At 30.5% G+C, this 20,216-nt stretch overlaps 1 protein-coding gene across 1 annotated transcript; it reads left to right on the top strand.

Moving 5' to 3' along the window:
• Positions 1 to 603: 603 nt before the first annotated feature.
• LOC114261533 (protein FAR1-RELATED SEQUENCE 8) lies at positions 604 to 7,996 on the top strand. Its single transcript, XM_082866100.1, is given in 5 exon segments — positions 604 to 2,713; positions 5,018 to 5,609; positions 5,787 to 5,914; positions 5,916 to 6,532; positions 6,535 to 7,996. Coding segments are annotated over 4 exon segments (2,112 nt in total). The 5' UTR covers positions 604 to 2,713; positions 5,018 to 5,519; the 3' UTR covers positions 7,812 to 7,996.
• Positions 7,997 to 20,216: the final 12,220 nt, after the last annotated feature.

Genomic DNA, 20,216 nt, shown 5'->3' with positions numbered 1-20,216 from the left:
CATCATATTGCAGACATATGCGGATTGTCTTCAACTAAAGATAGTCCAATGATATTATATGAAGATTGCGTGTATCACACAGATCAAAGGAGGCTATATCAAAGATGAGCTCAAGTGATAATCGGGTTGATCTATATACTAAAGCACTACTGACTATACCATTTAAGAAGCTGGTGCATAATATTGAGATGCGTCGATATAAAAATCTATTATGCAGCTTTGAAAGGGAGTCATCAATATTAAGAAAATTTGCAGATTGTATTTTTTTTCCTTCGTCTAAGGTTTTTTCCCACTGAATTTTCCTTAGCAAGGTTTTAATGAGGCAATCTAAACAAATCACATACAAGAATATTGTATTCTTTTTCCTTCACCAAAGGTGTTTTTTCCCATTGGATTTTTTCTTGATAAGGTTTTAACGAGGCATATTCTTAGTGTATGGTTATCCAAAAAGGAGTATCGTAAATGTATGGACAACCATACCTTCATAGTTAAGTTAGCAAAATGTAGAAAGTTATAGAAGTAGCCGCACTAATTGACATTAACCAACCAATCATATACAAGTTGATTGCCTATATAAGCACATCAATGCATAACATGTATGCCATCCATCAGAGAAGGAAAAGAAATGATTGAAAGGATTCACTTTTGGCCCTTTACTTTATAGAATTTTCATTTGGTCACTTATTTTCTTTTGTTCTATTGTGGCTCTTTTTTCTTTGTTTCATTTAGTTTTATAACAATTATTTTATATTCATCAGTTATATCTAGTCACACATTGAACCGCTCGAGTTCAACTTAACAAATAAATGAATTTTAAAATCAATCAAAGCATTTGATCTAATAATTATATAATATCTTTATAAAGTGAGATTTATGAAAAAAAAAGTATAATACCTTGTATTGTGATAATTTATTTCTCTCTCATTATATACTTTGTTTTTATTAATTTTTTAATTATTATAAGTTAATAAGTTCAAAGCCGACTTCGTTTGACATCAGTTATTTTGATTAAATTAGTCAGTAAAAACAAACACATGTTAATTTAATCAATAAAATAAAGAGGATTTTTTTTAGGGTCTCTGGTATTAAGATTTTATAGTATAAAAGACATCAAATATTTTCATATTGTCTAAGATCCCTCAAATCGATCTAGAGAATATTCAATCTAGAGAATTTCTCTCCAAACCAAAGAAATTCTCTCTAAACTAGAGAAAATCACCTTATTACGTGCAGAGAATTACTCTGGTTTCAAACCAGAGAAAATTGAAATTTCTTTGAATGCAAACCAGAGAAATTCAAAGAAAATTGAAATTTCTCTGGCTTTGTTCCTTGGTTTTGTTCAAAAAAAATTAGAATTTCTCTGACTTTGTTCACAGAAAATTTCTCTAGCTTTCTTCACAATTTTCTCTGTGAAGAAAGCCTCTGTCTTAGCTTATCTAACAATTCTACTCTAAAATTTATACCTATCAAAACAATTCAACAATTCACACAATAAACAATAGATAGTGAAATTCTCACTAATATTGCAAAAAAGTACAAATCCAAACTCTGATTTCTTCTGAATCCAAACTCCAATTTCTTCTGATTTCAATTTGATTTGATTTTCTTTGATTTTAATGGTGATGGAAGACAACGAGAGTTACGGTATTAGTGCTGTGGATTCATCATTGTCGTCGCTTAAGACAAATCGACAAGACAAATAGAGACTCAAAGTCTTCAATAAAGTCCTCACTCGACTCCAACACTTGAATCACCAAGACGCCAATCTCCCTGGCGGAGGAGTTGACGGTAAAAGAGGGGTTGGGGGCAAAAGAGAGAAGAGAATGGCCCCAAGGAGAGAGAAAAATGAAGTAGAGGTGGGAGACAGATTAGAAATAGGTGGGGAGGATGGAGAGGTCGCGGGCATTGCCGTGGAAGGTGGAGCGGGAGCGAGGTGGCGCGTTCGAGGATGAGCCATTTTTGGCAGATGAAGGTGGTAGAGTTGTGACTGCAAGTGTCGGAGATGACATCAATTATGTTTGAGAAGATTACTTCTGGGAGGTTGATCACGGTGGTGGAGGTGGAGGTGGAGGCGGAGGCAGCAGCCATGGAAAAGAGTAAAGTGAGGTTTGGATTTAGAGAGAGAGTGAGAGATGAAATAGGAAAGGAAGAGAGAGGGAAATGAGATTTGATTTGAAACAGTCAAATTTCTCTATGATATATGGGTGTGGGGTTAAAGGACCTTAGATATCACAAAATAATATTGTAGATCTCTTCTATTACTAAAAATGAGAGAGAGACCTTAGACTAATTTTTCATTTAATAAAATGTCACCTTCAAACCATAATTATTTTAATTTTTTTCTCACAACAATCATCACATCAATTATAAATAATAAAAAAAATCAAAATTTATCTCAAAAATAACTTTTTAAATCAAATTAAAATAATAAAAAAATCTAAAAAATTACTCATCTCAAAACGAGTACATAAAAATAAATAAATAAATAAAGGGACCGAGCTCGAGCCACCACCAACAAACAAGGCCCACCGCACAGCCCCGGTTGTCATTTACGTCACAAAGAGGCAGAAGAGCTGGTGGGCGTGGGGGTGGGGTTAGGGTAAAACTAGACTGCGACACAACCCCGCCGTCAAAACGCCTCTCCGCAACCATGTCCGGCGGCTTTTCTCCCACGGACGAGCCCTTATCGCCTACCCCAGATCTCGATATCACCGTAAGTCCTCCCAATTCTCTTCTTCTTTTTCTTCTTCTTCTTCTAATTTCTCTACTCTCTGTTTTAGCTTTTCAAAGATTTCATTTTTTTCACCATTTGAGTTGATAATCCACACGCAAAGAACCCTCTGTTTGTTTCCTGAGAAAATTGACGAATTGCAGGACTTCAGTTTCTGCTGTCAAGTCCCCATCCGGAATTAGAAGAAGAAAATAAAAAGAGAAAAAATTGGTACTGAGAGTCCAAATGTACTGAAACAAACTAAATTTGACCGGCCTAATTGATTTAATATCGACCAAGTCCATTTGAAAACTCATAATTTTCAATCTTTAACCTTTATTTTCTGTTCCTGTGGTTTCTCAGCTGGGCTTGATAAAGTACGAGAATACATCTTAATGAGGATCATGGATAATTGGGCTCATATATTCGAATTATGGGACAAATTCTCAAAAATATGTAGGCAGCTTATGAAGAATTGTAGGATAATGGGGTTGTTTGGTGGAGCTTATCTAAGTTGTTTTAAACATTTTTTAGTATGGAGTTTTGCTAGACCCGGTTGGTGCAACTTCTGCGTATAGCTTATTAGGCGGAAATAGTTTAAATAAGTTGAAAAAAGTTGACTTCTAAAAGCTGGATGAGGGTTGCTTTTGGCTTATGCTTTTAATTTATAATAAGTTTCAAGCACCAATATGTGGAAATGAAATTGGAGAATGCTATGCCTAGTTTATAACATAGGGCATTGAATGTAAGACCTAGTTTGAACCTTTAACTTTGAGTTCAATGATGTTAATTAATAATAATACATATGACGTGTGATATATAAAATGTTGTTGTTGTATTCTATAAAGTTTGGGGAGGGGAAGCATATTAGATTTGAGAATATGCTAAAAGAAATAAATTTTGTTAAATAAAACTCCTCAACAAGACTATGTATGGACATAAAACCAACCACGTAAAACAATCCTAACCATACATGTCAGATGGTGGGGTTTGAGGTCCATTATAAAATATACAATTACACTCAAATTGTTCTACCTATATTGTGTGGTTGGTTTTGTGCCCATCGACTTATTAATAATTACTTTTTTTTGGTGTGTACTTAACGTAAACGTGGTGGAGGCTTCAGACAAAAACTTTGTGTAATGATTCATCACAAGTTGTAATCATACAATTTTCACCGACAATTGTGGTTTGTTATTTTGTCTACTATATGGGCTTTGACACATGAATTGTGAGGAGTTTTAGTACTCCGCAGGTAACTTCAATCTAGTTAACAACCAAAGTTCACTATGTTATGTCCTTTATTCAAGATGTGTGGGAAATTAATTGGAAAGGAACAAATTCTAGCAGAAGATTTGTACTATGGATGGATTTGTTTCTATCTTCTGATTATTACTTATATGCATTTGGAACATGATATATAATTTTTGACAAGTAGGATGATTTTACTGAAATTTGCATGATTTATTTTGGCGACAAATTTTTTATTGACAAGTTTATATATAGATATATATAATTTTGGCAATCTTGGAGCTAACCTGGTATTATCATAAGACAGTAATGCTTGTGCAAGTCTGACTTGGACAAGAGGTCTCCACGCCTAAGAAGCATGGACACGGACACGTGGCATGACATAGATACAATACGGACATGCCGACACGTTAATTTTCAAAAAAAAAAAAAAAAACACGACACGTGGGGGACACGTATGAAATATATAATTTTATATATTTACTCTATGTTATATATATGAATATATCATTCAAAATTAATAAAAATACAATATGACACTAATCCTTACAAATTTATATGGTTTTTGTTTTATTATTGTATCTTAAGTAATTTTGTTGAAACTTATAATTAGTTTCACATGTGTTTAATCGATAGACACGTGTGTTTAAGAGATACACACGTGTGTCTCCAAGTGTTCACAGAGTGTCTGGGTCTTTAAAAAATATTAAAAAATAGGACTCGTTTTGAAGAGTATCGGACACGTGTCGAGAAAGTGTCCAAAGGGCGTCGGTGTCCAACATGGACACGACACAGATACGTCATCTTTTTAGAAGTATCCGTGCTTCTTAGCTCTACGCAAACTGTTGTAATCCAGTCAATTAATGTTTAGTTCATTCAGAATGAAAATGTGAACCTTATGTTTGGGATGTCAAGCTTTTTCAAATTAAATTTGAAATGTGACTTAGGTTATGGATTAGTGTATCAAGTGTTGCCTTTGACTCAGCTGAGCTAGTGAATTTATGAGACTCATTCTAGTGAATGTGGATTAAATTACTTGAATTACCTGATTGGCAGTCTTAGTGATGCAGACTCACAAGTTCAAATTGGAAAACAGAATTACTGGAAGCGTAGATATGCTGAATGGAAAATGGATGAAGCAGCAAAGAAATGGATACGCTGGATGACTGGATCAGCGGAGAAAATGGCTGATAGGAATTTAGATGAGATATCTGGGTGTGTGCTAGATCAGTCAGATTCACAAGAATGGCACAGAGCTGATATATTCAGGGTTTCAAAGAGTCAGATAAAAGAGCGTTCAAGCAAGAATTAATGAAGTTCTAGAGTTCAAACTGTTATTTTTAACTACCAAAAACATTCCTTCATTTTGATAACATGCCAAGAACGTTTGGTGAAAGTGATGACTATCAACATGTCACTAGTCTAGGAATATATATGGGAAAGTAGTAATTCTGCTTTGTTAAATCATACATGATTGTCAATGACAAATTACAACCAATTTCAGTTTCATTTACTAGATTCTATAACAAGATAAATATTTCTTGCTTGGAGTCCACTGATGCTCGCTCAGCCAGTCAAGTTCTTGGCTAAAAAAGATTCAAAGACACTCCTCAATGGGAAAAAAGGAAAAGAAAAGAAAAAACATTTGGTAAAACATACTTGATTGGCATTATCTTTTCCATCATATATCTTGTTTTTTTGGTTTGCTACTTTTCTTGTTGAGTTGTTAATGATTATTTTTATTCTTGCTGTTCATGTTCTATTTGGTGATGTTGTTGATCACTAACAGTGAGTGTTGTTGGTTCTTCTTATTCTTCTACTTCAGAAAGATGGTGATCATGTGCTTGAATTTGGAAGCAATGATCAAGTGCTTAGGATAGAAAGCAACCACAATGAAAACAATAGTGATCAAATGCTCGAGATTGAAAGCAATTAGCATGAGGATGGAGGAGACTGATGCAACAATTGATCAAAATGGTGGAGAGGGTTATCATCCACCAGTTGTGGGGTTGGAGTTTGAGTCATATGATGATGCTTATAATTATTATAACTGCTATGCCAAGGAGCTGGGATTTGCCATCAGGGTCAAATCTTCAAGGACAAAACGTAACCGCAAAGAGAAGCGTGGTGCGGTACTCTGTTGTAATTGTGAGGGTTTCAAAACTATAAAAGAGGCAAGCACTCGAAGGAAGGAAACTAGAACTGGTTGTCTGGCAATGATAAGATTGAGGTTGGTGGAATCCAATAGGTGGAGAGTCGATGAAGTAAAGCTTGAAGACAACCATTTATTCGATACTGAAAGGGCTCAAAACTCCAAGTCACACAAGAAGATGGATGCTGGAGCCAAAAGAAAGTTGGAGCCATCTATTGACGTCGAAGTATGTACAATCAAGTTGTACAAAACCCCGGTCGTAGATACTGCAGGTTATGGTGGCTCGAGTGAAAGAGAAGTCAGTAACCATGTTGATGAGTCCAAGCGCTTGAAGCTCAAAAAAGGAGATGCACAAGTTATTCACAATTATTTTTGTCGTATGCAGCTAACAAATCCTAACTTTTTCTGTGTGATGGATATCAACGGCACGTGTTTTGGATTGAACCTAGGTCTAGGGCTGCATATGGGTATTTTGGTGATGTCGTTGCACTTGACACGACATGCATGTCAAGCAAATATGAGGTTCCTCTTGTGTCTTTTGTCGGAGTAAATCACCATGACCAGTCAATTTTGCTTGGTTGTGGTCTGCTTGCAGATGAAACCCTAGAAACATATGTTTGGTTATTGAGGACATGGCTAACATGCATGTTGGGACGTCCTCCTCAAACCATCCTCACAGACCAGTGTAAGGCATTGCGAACTGCAATTGCAGAGGTTTTTCCTAGGGTTCACCATCGTCTTTGTTTGTCACTTGCCATGCAAAGCATTCTCGAGAATTCGTGGCAACTACGGGAATCTGAAGAATTCCGGACTGTATTGGGTAGAATTGTTCACAACTCAGTCAAAGTGGATGAATTTGAAATAGCTTGGGAGGATATGATCCAGCGTTTTGGAATTAAGGATCACAATTGGCTTCAAACTTTATATGAAGATCGAGAGCGATGGGCTCCCGTTTACTCAAAAGAGACAGTTTTCGCAGGAATGTTTGCTTCTCAACTAGGTTCGTTGACGAACCTATTTTTTGATGGGTATGTCCACAAAGAAACCTCTTTGAAAGAATTTTTTGACATGTATGAATTAGTTCTGCAAAAAAAGTATCAGAAGGAATCTCTAGATGATTTTGAGTCAAAAGAGTTCATCCCCATGTTAAAAACAATATGCCCATATGAATCACAGCTCTCAAAAGTGTATACAAAATAATTGTTCTTAAAGTTCCAAGGGGAAGCGGATATGATGGCTTCTTGTTTAAGCATAACACAAATTCATGCCAATGGGCCGCTCGTCACGTACATGGTCAAAGAAAGGGAGGAAGATGGTAATCTAAGAGGAATAAAAAATTTAGGAGTTATTTATGAGAAAGCGGGATTAGAAGTTCACTGCATCTGTAGTTGCTTCAACTTAGAAGGTTATCTATGCCGACATGCATTGTGTGTTCTTACTTACAATGGTGTTGAGGAAATCCCAGTACAGTACATTCTGCCATGATGGAGAAAGGATATGGAGCACTTGTATGTACTTGATCTTGGATCCAATAGCATCGATATAACTAATCTGGTTCAGTGGTATGATCATTTGTGTAAAAAAGCAGTATAAGTTGTTGAGGAAGGGATGAGATCTCAAGATCATTACATGGCTGCTTGGCAAGCATTCAAGGAGTCTCTGAATAAGGTTCGTCTAGTGGCAGATAAGCATGTGTAACCGTAAATAAGTTTCAGGGTTAAAATCTTTGTTCATATGCCTTCAATATGTTCATGTATAGAGCAATACTTCCTTCGCTGTATTTTTGTGGAAGTTTTTTTTTTTTTTTTGAATAAATAATTTATACTGATAATAACAAATATTTAATGCAAATCCTCTTGGATTTGCATTGAAATTTATGAAAACAGAGTGACTGCTCAGCCCAAGGCAATGACATCAATTTTGGTTCTATTTATTTGTTTATTTTTGTTTAGTTTCTTTCCAGACCTCATGGGGGTTTTACAATAATTCTATGGACCGAACCAATTACAGAACCTGTTACAGAAAATATAGCTAGAGTAATATGAGTAAAGCAATCTCTTCAGGACTCTCCATCTGACGTGTATGGCATTTAATGACTAAAATATATCTTTTTTCAGTCAATTGTTTTTAACGAAAATAAATAGTTAGTTTAGATTGAAAATAAATTAAAATTTGAGAGTTTAAATTAATAAAATTTAGAATTTATAAAAAAATTTGGTTCACATATGATGGAATCTGAAAGATGGTACTTATTATTTATTTTTTGCAAAGAAAACGAGTATCAACCTTTTAGGATATAGATTTTTTTCTTTTTTTTTTTGGTGGTTAAAAATAGGATGTTAGTATGTTAGATTACAACTTAAAGAGGCCGTCGCTGATTTATCAACTTGAACTCCAGACCTTCTACTTATTGCACCTTAAGGCGCGACTATATGTCACTCAATCACAAGATCCTCGGTTAGAATATAGATTCATTAGGAATTTTTTATCATAAAATATTCAATGGGAAAGTTGAGAAGTTGAAGAGAAATATATGAGTAATTCTTACAAGAAACAAAACATTAATTAAATGAAATCCCAAACTAACACTAAATTTCTAATTATATATTCTAAATCCATGATATATACATATGCACATCATATATATATATATATATATAAACAAAGCAAATCCATCCCAAACTAACACTAAATTTTTAATTATTTATTATAAATCATAATAGGTTGGCTGGAGGATGTGGGGGAGAGCGTAGGTGTTTAGGTTATGGTTAGGATTTGGGTTGGTTGCGTAGGTGTTTAGGTTATGGTTAGGATTTGGGTTGGTTGTGATGGAGATAGTAAAAATTAAAATGTCTTTTTAATTTTCATTTTACTTTATTTTTTCTATAAACACAAGCCCACTCTCAATTTTGGCCTTTGTAGTGCACATTTCACCAATTTGGATGGAAAACATAATCGTTGTATTTTAATCTAAAATTATATGAAAAATTTATGTCTATATTTAAGCTATAAAGAGGTAAATTGCTCCAAACTTAAATCACAAGAGGACAAATTGAATTTTACCTTTTTACCTTACATCATTGTTTGAATCCTAAATGGCAACAATTGATTGGGCCACACCGGATGGAAGCCACACCACAGAGAAAAAAGAATGGGGAATTATATGCAGGTAAAAGAAAGAAAAAAAAAAAATTATCAACACATGGGGTGTAAATATATGTTTGTAATATTTTTTTTTTTTCTATCTTCTCCCTATATGTAATTCCTCCAAAAAAGAACCAACTCAAGGGAGTTGGAGATAGAGCAGCCAGCGAAATATTTAAAAGGGAACTACATGTAGGTGGAAGAAAAAGAAAAATTATCAATACATAGGGGTGCAAATGTGTCTGTAGTGGGATTCAAATGAAAGGCTTCAAATGAAAGGCTATAGAGTGCAAGTATTACTTGCACCTCCCGTGTGTTATTTTTTCTTCTTCTCCCATTTACATGTAATTCTCACATATTTAAAAGTCAATAAAAAGAATATTTTTATAATTTGTATGTAGTATATAACGGTTAAAAATTAAAGTTTGCTTTTATAATAGTAAAAAAAAAAGAACTATAAAGTATATTTTATATTTTTAATAATTGTAAAAATACTTCATATTTTTAATGTTTTTAAAAATAGATGTAATATAATTGTTTAGTTTTTAGTGAACTTTTTTTAAAATGTTTTCAAAAAAATTTAGATTTCTAGATTTAACTTGACTAGACTAACTAGAAAATTAAAAAAAAAAATTAAAATTTTCAAAAAAGACAAAAATAAGCAAAAAATAGTAAATTTTTTTTATACGTATTTTGGCTTTTTCAAAAAAAAATTCAGAATCTGTCAAAAAAATTACACTACACAAAAAGGACAGGAAAATAAAAAATAAAAAATTGACAAAAATTTTAAAAAAAAATCACAAAAAATTCAAAAAAAAATATGACTTTTTTAGGTGTTCCAAGTAGGTGTTTGATATGAATTTGACCTGTCCAACAGCAATCACATGCTTTGTGTTCATTTTTTTGTTTCGTTCTTCGATCACAACATGCCACATCTCTATTTGAGCTCAAATTTTAGTACTTAATGGCATCTCCAACAGTAATGGATATTTTAGGTATTTAAGTATTATTATAAAGTATATATTTTATTTTATCTATTACATGTTTCGTATTTTTACTCTAACCATACTCTTTATTTTAGCTATTCATCCAAACACTATGAATTTTATAAAATGTCACATCAGCAACAAAAATGAAGATAAATGATCCTAATGATTAAATACATTTTGCCTAACCTTGAAGGCTAGCTATATGCAGTGGCGGAGGGAGCATGGGACCAGGGGGTCACGTGCCCCCCTGGATTTTGGGGAAATTTTTTTTTTTTTCCAAACATAAAGAAAATATTTTAAATAAAAAATTACAAAAATATTATTAGAGTTACATGTCAATAACATTTTAAAAATTATAAAAATAATAATTGTTATTTTGATTGAAAATGAAGAGACTATTATAAATAAACCATATTAGCTATGAAATTTTTTGAATATAACGGTGATGTCATTATTAGTGATATGCAAAAATAAGTAATCTCACTATAAAGATATGAAATTTATTAGATTGTTAGTTATATTTGACGTGTGAGCTTCACTCTTGTGTTTATTTACTATTAGTGGATGATATCACATACCAATGATGACGTGGTATTACCATTATATTGAAATTTTAATCAAATTTTGTATCAAAAAATAATTTATCATTATATAATTTATTTTAAGGCTTGTATCTGTATTTTTTTATTAGTGATATGCAAAAATAAGTAATCTCACTATCAAGATATGAAATTTATTTGATTGTTAGTTACATTTGACATGTGAGATTCACTCTCTATGTGTTTATTGACTATTAGTGGGTGATATCACACACCAATAATGACATGATATTACAATTATATTGAATTTTTAATCAAATTTTGTATCAAAAAATAATTTATCATTATATAATTTATTTTAAGGCTTATATTCATATATTTTTTTTATTGTCCATGATACACTAGTTACAAATAACATTCAGCTTGTTTGTTTCCAGTTTTCAAAAAATAGTTTTCAAAAAATTCTACTTTTTTATTTTTCGTATTTTAATGTTTTGAATGAATTTTTTTAATATTTTAAGCCTTTTTTTTTTAAATGTTTAGACACACCTAACATAAATACACTTAAAAAGTATAATATTTGTGAAAAAAAAATTAAAAAATACATTAAATAACAAAAAAATACAAAAAAAATGAAAATTTAGTATATTTTTTGTATTTTTGTGTATTTATTAATTTTTTAAAATATTTTTTTTCACAAATATTTTACTATTTATATACATCTAAATAAGGTGCATCTAAAAAAGTAAAAAAAATTACTTAAAATTCAAAAAATATTCACTAAAAATAAAAAAACTCAGTTTTAAAAAAACTGAATTCAGAAAACTGAAATCAAACACACTAATTATTATTATTATTATTTTTGATATTTCTTGAAATCAATCGTAAAAACTTGCGTGAAATATTTTTTGTAAAAATTATTATAATTAAAAAGTGTTCCCTCTAATTTAATTTTCTGGCTCCGCCACTGGCTATATGTAGCTAATGAATGTGAGTTAAACTAAAATGCCTAATCATATACCTAGTGCATTGAAGTTGAAAAAAATAAAGCATACTAAACATTTTGACTAACAAACATTATATACCTAGTAAGCTAGAAATACTCTTACACTTTTATTGATGTTGTTTTAGTGTTATGTATTGCATTTGGGTTAATCAATAATTTTATTTTATTTTTTTATTTTTTACTGATTAACAAAAATATTTAGTAGATTTTAAAACATGTTACAAGTCCCACGCAAAAAATAAAATAAAATTTAAAAATCAGATTTGGCATTGTCATTACTTAAACAATTTATTAGGATAAAATGATCTTTTGAACAATTATCATTTTTTTTTTTTTATAATTTCCCAAACAAGACATGAATTTTATTAGAATAGTTATTTTCAAACGTTTAATTCTATGATAAAACAAACACGGAATACACATTATATCTAGTCAAATAGTTCCAAAACTTACTATCCATTCGATTGCAAATCCCTCATTATCCAATTCATTCAAATAAACTTGGCCTTAGTGAATCTTAACACTTTTTTACTGAGAATAATTAAAAAAATAAAAAATGAAAGAAATGGATTAATCTTAACCTCTTTTTCTCCTTTTCTTTTTGGTTACAGACAAATCTTAACCTTTATGTGTTGGTGAATTTTCAAAAATAAAATCGATTTGTTCTTTTGATAGTTTCAAAACATTTATTTTCTTTTAAAAAACCCTTTTAAGCCTTATAGCTTGCTCCACATTAAAAAATATGAGAATAAAATATTGAGTTAAAAACGAGTTTGGGGTTACTGCTGCGCACCATTGTGCGCTTTATTAGGCCTATTTCAGAATCTAGTTTGATTATCTAAACCATTCATACTTTAGAATAGCTGCAAAAAATCACGTCAATTAGATATCATTGGCCTTTTCATCAAATCACATTTGTATTTAAAAAAAAAACAAAAGATAAATGTAATTTAAAATATAAAACTCAATGCAAATGTGATTTGATGAAAGAGATAACGATATCCGATTGATGTAATTTTTTATAAGAATATTCTACTCGATACCTTCTAAAATATAAATGATTTAAATTATCGAATTAACCCCTAAAATAAGCCCAATAAAATACACAATAATTACTGTTACGCACCATACGCAGCGGCAACCCCAAACTGGTTAAAAACATCCACACGAAATATTTCCTTCTATAAAGAATTTTGAGAAGGATACTACTGTGTAGGCTTACACACACCACAGATGGTACACCATATGGTCACACGTACACTTCCAAGGTCTATTAAAGGAAAAATTATTTTTTGTTCTTGGAATATGCTGATGTAGTGTTTTAATTTGATTTTTATTAATTGAAATAATAGGACTTATTATTATTGTCTCTTTTAGGAGACAATTAGATATTTATTTTTTAATAAATGATGTGGAGTAATATTTCAAGACCACCAAATAACATCTCCTATTAAACACCTAACAAAAAGATTAATAATAAGTGAGAAAACCCCAATAAATGACCGAGAAAGAGAAATGATAAACCCAAGTGGTAACCAAGAGAGAGAGAGAGAGATGTGAGACATTAATATTAAAAAAAAAAAATCACATCTTAAAAAAAATATAAATCAGTGAGAAATTTTAAAAATAATAATAATTAAAATTATAAATTTTTTCATGAATATATATATATATATATATTTCTTACTTTTACTGGGGTGTAATTATCCCTAAAAAAAAGGGATTAATATTAAGAGTTTGGCAAGTGCTTGGGCTTGGTAGAACCATTTTAATATATTGGGGAAATTACAAAAAAAGTCTCAAGGTTTAGTGTCTCTTTCAAATTAAACCCCGGGTTTCCAATTATGACAATTTGTACCTCACCATTCCACCCGTGTTTCAATCCGATTCCCTTGCCCATCTCCATCTCTATCAATTAACGGAAGACTGATTTGGATGCCAAAATTGCCCTAATCTTCATGATTTAGGGCAAAAAACACCCCTTCATTTTTCGAATTCGAGTTTTCGAATGGAACAAAGGAATTGGGATTGGAGGACTCAAACTTGTCATCCCACAACAAACCTTTTGAACAACAGAGTAGAGATTGGAGAGAAGATAATCAGGTGCATCAAGACCATTAAAACCATCGTAAATTCCAACGAAAACTCATCCATGTTCCTCTGAAACAACGACATGAACTGGATCTTCACCGACCTTTCCTTGTGTCCATTGAAGATTCTGACTACCCATTGAATCATCATCATCTAAACTACCATCAATGCTTAGGTTCAAACTGCTGATTGTCAACTCATTTTGCTTCTCACACCCAACAATCCAATCCTGTTCTTTCACATAAACAATCCCTTTCCTCGGCGCAACAATCAAATTATGCCCTTGTGAAATCGTCTTCCATATCGCTATCTACAGGACCCAAATCAACGACCCTTTCTCGATTTGGGTTGAAAAGCAAAACCCCCATGAGAGTAGCTCCTCTGGAAATGATCTTCGCTAGGCCCCAAGAAAATTCCACGATTGAGAGGTCCCGACAAAAACCTCTCTCAACTAGACCCGATATGAACCCCTTCTCCATCGAGCCTGAACCCGGAATTTCCCAGGAATTGGGCAGCAAAAGACCTGAGCACATGGAATTCCGGGGAATGGGTTGGAAAGGAATAGAAGCAAAAGAGGTGGAGCTCTCGAAAGTGCAGGCTCGATTGATGGAGTTATAGCTGTAGAGATTGATTGACCAAGGTTGTGTAGAGATGAGTGGAAGTGTTGGCACTGACGGAGGCACTGGAGATCGATCGGAAAGTGGTGGTAGTGTCTTTGAAGTGGACTTCGGAGGAAGAGAGACGGGCTGGAAAATGGAGGGGTGTCTTTTGTCCTAAATCATGAAAATTAGGGCATTTTTGGTGCCCAAATCAGTCTTCCGTTAACTGATAGAGACGGAGAGGATCGGATTGAAACACGGGTGGAATGGTGGATGGTGGGTCGTTGAACACACCAAAATTAAATACTAAACTATACCAAATTCAATCAGAATAATGGCAAGTCCAGGTATCGATCCACAGGGACTATTGTGAAATTAAACTAATTTAATTGTCAAATTCCTAAATTAATTTTGATAAAAAGATTGGTTGTTTATAACCTAATTTAATAACGAGTAAATTAAACTAAGGAATTAAATTATCAATAATAAATGAAATTGGGTTTACTGAATTGGGAAAAAATCCTAGGGTAGAGAATTCATCACTAACTACATAGTTAGGGTTTCCAATTGAAATTAATTATGCTATGGTTTGAACGGATTAATGCTTCGCAACTACAAGCTCAAAGCATTTAACAAGAAGATCATCACATTCAATGTACGAGCACGAACCATCTCAAGTAATACGAATCGTTCACTCTAAACTAGGGTAGTGATACGACTCGTTCCTCGTAGCATGGTTCGTCCCATACCTTGAATGTAAAGGAATAGAAAACTCATGTATGGATAATATTCAACAATCACAGAAAGTCAAATATTTGAAAAGATAATGAAAATTATATATAAAGAATTTCTAAAACACCATACAATGGTTCAAACCTTTATATAATATAAAATCAAAAAAGAAAAACCTATTACATGGCTAGGGTTTCTTCAAAACCCTAGAAAAGGAGACTAGCCACTTATGGAGGAGTGGGAGGAGGTAGATGGAGAAGGAACCACCATGGGAGACATCTTGAAGCTTCTTGTTTCTTCCTCCTTTTCAAACCCTAGCCTCTCTTTTTAGGTCCAAACAATTTTCGAACCCTAATCCAGCCTTTTACTTGCCTTTTTATCCTTCTAATCTCGTCCAAACAAGTTTAAAACGTCGGTTTGACTTTCCCAGAAAAAGTCAACGCACGTGCGGGAAAGTCAACTCTGCCCAAATTCTGTCTTTTTGCTCATTTTATGCTCTGACGATGTACAACCTGATTGACACTCAACACACATAAAATATACAGTTTGACCAGCAAGTGAAGTTAAGAGATTCTAATTAACGGCCTCAATGATGTACATTTCGGCCTTAATCAGTGGAGTATTAATAATTGTCACAATTAGAAACTAGGGGTTTAATTTGAAATAGGCACTAAACCCTAGGGGTTTTTTTTTGTAATTTTTCTTAATATATTTGAATTAAATTTATATTACAAAAAATAGATGATTATTTTTAAAATTATATTTGTTGTTCATTTTAAAAAAAATAAATATAATTCAAACAATAGGTGTCAATATCCAATCATCTTTATTTTTTTACATGAATATTTAAATAAATGAATCTTAAAAAGTAAACAATTTAAATTACCGAAATCGATTTTAAAATAAATTTACAAAATTCAAATACACTTTCAAATTGAGATCGCAATTTACATTTTTAGATTGAAATGACAATTTTAAAAAAAATCACCTAAATATCATAAGGGGTCTCGAAGTCGACGGATATATAAGGGCTCTCAAAGTCGACGGGATATGAAAAAAATTCGACAGGGGACAAAAGCAATAGGAGAGGGAAAGAGTCGAGCACAAACGTTCTCAAATACCATGAGTACACGTGTTTGAAAGATAGGTGGGGGGAGAGAAAATTCTAACGCCAAAGTAGAGAGATGAAATAAATCCTCTGTTTAGAAGATAGGTTTGGGGTTTTTTTGATTAAAACAATCATAAAAAAAATAAAATAAATTTTTTAGTTTAATAATATAAAATATCACATTCAATTTATAATTACTAGCGGTAACCCGTGCGATGCACGGAAAAATAGACTATATATATTTTGTGTAATAAATAAATCATCTTAATCTTAAATTATATCTTAATAGCGACAAGTCGTAATATTAAGCCATCTAGGTAGATGTTAACAATAATTAACACACAAAATTTTACAATAAAATTTGATATGCATAAGAAATTATTAATTATAAAAATTGTTGAGAATTATAGTATTACAATCACTTGATAACATAAATAACTTGTATCAAACTAAACAAAACATTAAAAGAGAGAAATTCTATAAGCTCAGAAAAATTATCATAAATTTACTTGGACTTTTAAATCAGTGATGTATATTATTATTGTGGGATCAAATTATGAATAAATATCAACTTTTAATTATAATTTATAAGTAGTTTTTAAAAGATTTTAATCTAAGTTTGTTGCCTTACTTATAAAAAGAACTTCTCAAACAAATCATTGATTGATTATATTAGCAACTCTCTATCTTTGATTTCCTCTATTAATGACACACTCATATCATATCAAAATATAAATCATTCTCCATAGTTTGAATAATATTTGCATAGTTCCTACGTCATTTTAAAAAAAATTAATCAAGATAAGAATGTCATAGGATTATAAAAATTATATAAGAGAATAGTTTTAATCCATTTTATTTATAAAAAAATGATAAAAAATTATTTGAATTGTACTTGAAAAAATATAACAAATGATAGCTTTAATCATTATATACCAAAAAAAAAAAAATTATATCAGTTACTCAACGAAAAAATGGTCAAATACAAATAGAGTCATGAACATTGAATTGAATCATATGGGCTCTAAATTGATAGTATAATCTAGCAAATCAACTAATAATAACATAGAGATATTGATAAATATGTAGTACTTCCCTATCATCTTTGTATTATATTCATTAATTTCATATATTATATGAAAGTTTTATTCGTCTCGATCCTTCAATAAAATAAGGATCAAGAAAACAAATTTGATAAGAAATTGATTCTAAACTTAATTATTGAAAAAACAAAAATTTTAAAGAGAGAATTTGAAGATGGGATTGAAGAAATACTATAACGAATGACAGCCTTATAAAAAAAAAAAAAAAAAAACATAGCAATGATCTAATGCAAATTATTTTTAATAACTAATAGAAAGAATCTCAAATTATTACCTTCTATAAATAGAGTGAAGAAAATTAATTTTGTGAGATTTTTTGTGCTACCTTCTCCCATGTAGCCTTTATTATTTCATTATTAATACTATTCTCATTCAAAGCGATAATTTTTTATTTTATTTTATAATCTTTATCATTTGGTAGATAATAACGAATAATAAAAATTATCAAGAGAAGGTTAAGAATTTAATAGGAGATATGAAGTTATAGATAAGAGCATTTCATAAGATAAAAAATTTAAAATAAAAAAAGATAATATATGATAGGAGAAAAAAAAGAAGAGTAAATCAAAATAAAGATTTAGATATATATGTTTTTGATAGATATATAGATTAACAAATCATATCTTTATCTAAATTTTATTATTTTAATTTTTTGAAAATCAATTATTTAATCTTTATCTTTATCTGTAGGCCATGAAATTAATCTTTATAAATTATTTATCAATTTTTATATGTTTATTTATCTATAAGTCATGAAATTATTTTTTAAAATAATTTTTAAAATTTTTATCTTTATCTATAAGTCATGAAATAAATTTTTATAAATTATTTATGAATTTTTATATGTTTATCTATAATGAAATTAATTAAAGTATGAAATGAGGGAAAAAAAAAGAGAGTAATTTTGTTTTTTTTTTAAAAAAAAAATCAATTATTTAATCTTTATCTTTATTTGTAAGCCATGAAATTAATTTTTATAAGTTATTTATCAACTTTTATTTGTTTATTTATGGGAAGAAATTTTAAATTATCTATAAGTTATGAAGTTAATTTTTTTAAATTAATTGTTTATTTTTTATCTTTATCTGTAGATTATAAAATTAATTTTCAGTTTTTATATGTTTATCTATATGGACGAATTTTGAAATTCAAATCTTTATCCATAAATAATGAAATTAATTTTAATTTTAATTAATCAAACAAATAAAAAATGAAGAAAAATAGAAAACATGAAAGGCAATCAAAGAAGATTGCCACGTAGGAAAGAGAGTGTTTTAAAATTATGAGAATTTAGGCATAAATATTTGGAGGCTTTTGACAAAATAACTACATTTGGTTATATATATAGTATAGATAGATAGATTACATTTTTTTTCTTATAAATGTTAAAAGAGTCAAAAAAACTCATCCCAAATAAGACTTTTTAATCCTAAGTTAAAATAGCTAAAAAGTCAAAAAAATTAAAAATCCAATCCATAAACAAACCCAAGTTAGTGATGTGAGGGAGAGAATTAATATTATAGATAGGCGGAAAATGTACTAATGTAATGTATATTGTATATAATTTTATCATAAAATTATGTAAATTTTTATAAATTTATTTAAGTGATCTCATAAAAATATATAAGTTAAATATAAATTAAAATAAATTCTTACGAATTTATACGATTACGTGAATTTGTATTCAACTTATTCATTTTTATAAGATTATTTATGTAAATTTATAAAAATTTACATAATTTTATTGTAGGTGTGCGTTGTACACTGGATAATTACAAATTTACATAATTTTATGGCAGGTGTGCATTGCACACTGGATAATTTTCCCAAGGGGGGCACAGAGAGAAAAATCCAACACTAAGTGGGCATTCCAAGCTGGATAATTTTCCTAAGGGGTAGCCACGGGTAGAGAGATAAAATTCCAACACTAAGGAGCGTTTTGAGAACAATCGTAAAAAGTCAGTTTTTTGACTTTTTAATTTTTTTTAGTCAAAAAAATTAATTTTTTTACTCAAAAACAATCCAGTCTTTTGTCAAAAAAGCCATCAAAAAAATCAAAAAATCAAAAAATTAATTTTTTATCAACTTCCAAAAACACCCCTAAGTGGGCATTGCAAGCTGGATAATTTTCCTAAGGGGTAGCCAGGGGTAGAGAGAGAAAATTCCAACGCTAAGTGAAAGAAATGTTTATATGTCTTAAAAAAATAAAAATATATAATTAAAATATTTTTAAAAAATTAGTAAAAATAAAAAACACAAAAAATAAAAAAAAATTCAATTTTTTGTTTAAATTAAATCAAAGAAAAGGATTGTTATTTCCCTTGAAATGACATAAATAAAATAGTTGTATTTTTATATGTGTAAAGGTTAAGGGATAAATATGTTATTTTAATCTGAAATGGAATAAGGGTAAGTTTTTAAATGTGAGTGAGGATCTATATTAAATAAAAACTCCAAAAAGTGTTAATGTAATTTATTCAAAATAATATTAAAAAAAGAATGAAATATATATATATATATATATAATTAGTGCTACATCTCTTTAATTTTACCTCCCTCAATTCCATCTATAGTAACATAACTCATCTATACTCACTCTTTGTCATTTTTACCCTCACTAATTTCACATAATTGTGATAAATTTGAGGGAGCAAAATTAGGAATAAATCATTAGATCCTATAAAGTACACAAGTGAGACGAGTGAGACGAGGGGGAAGTGTCGAGGGAACAATTATTAAAGAGATCCATTTGGCAAGAGTTAAATGGAATTTTTTTGGCTATTTTAGTCACA

This window comes from Camellia sinensis, chromosome 4, assembly GCF_055761805.1.
Source record: "Camellia sinensis isolate YWXY chromosome 4, ASM5576180v1, whole genome shotgun sequence".
NCBI classification, from domain to species: Eukaryota; Viridiplantae; Streptophyta; class Magnoliopsida; order Ericales; family Theaceae; genus Camellia; species Camellia sinensis.
The sequence above is the reverse complement of the archived record's forward strand: the minus strand, read 5'-3'. Positions and strand labels throughout refer to the sequence as shown.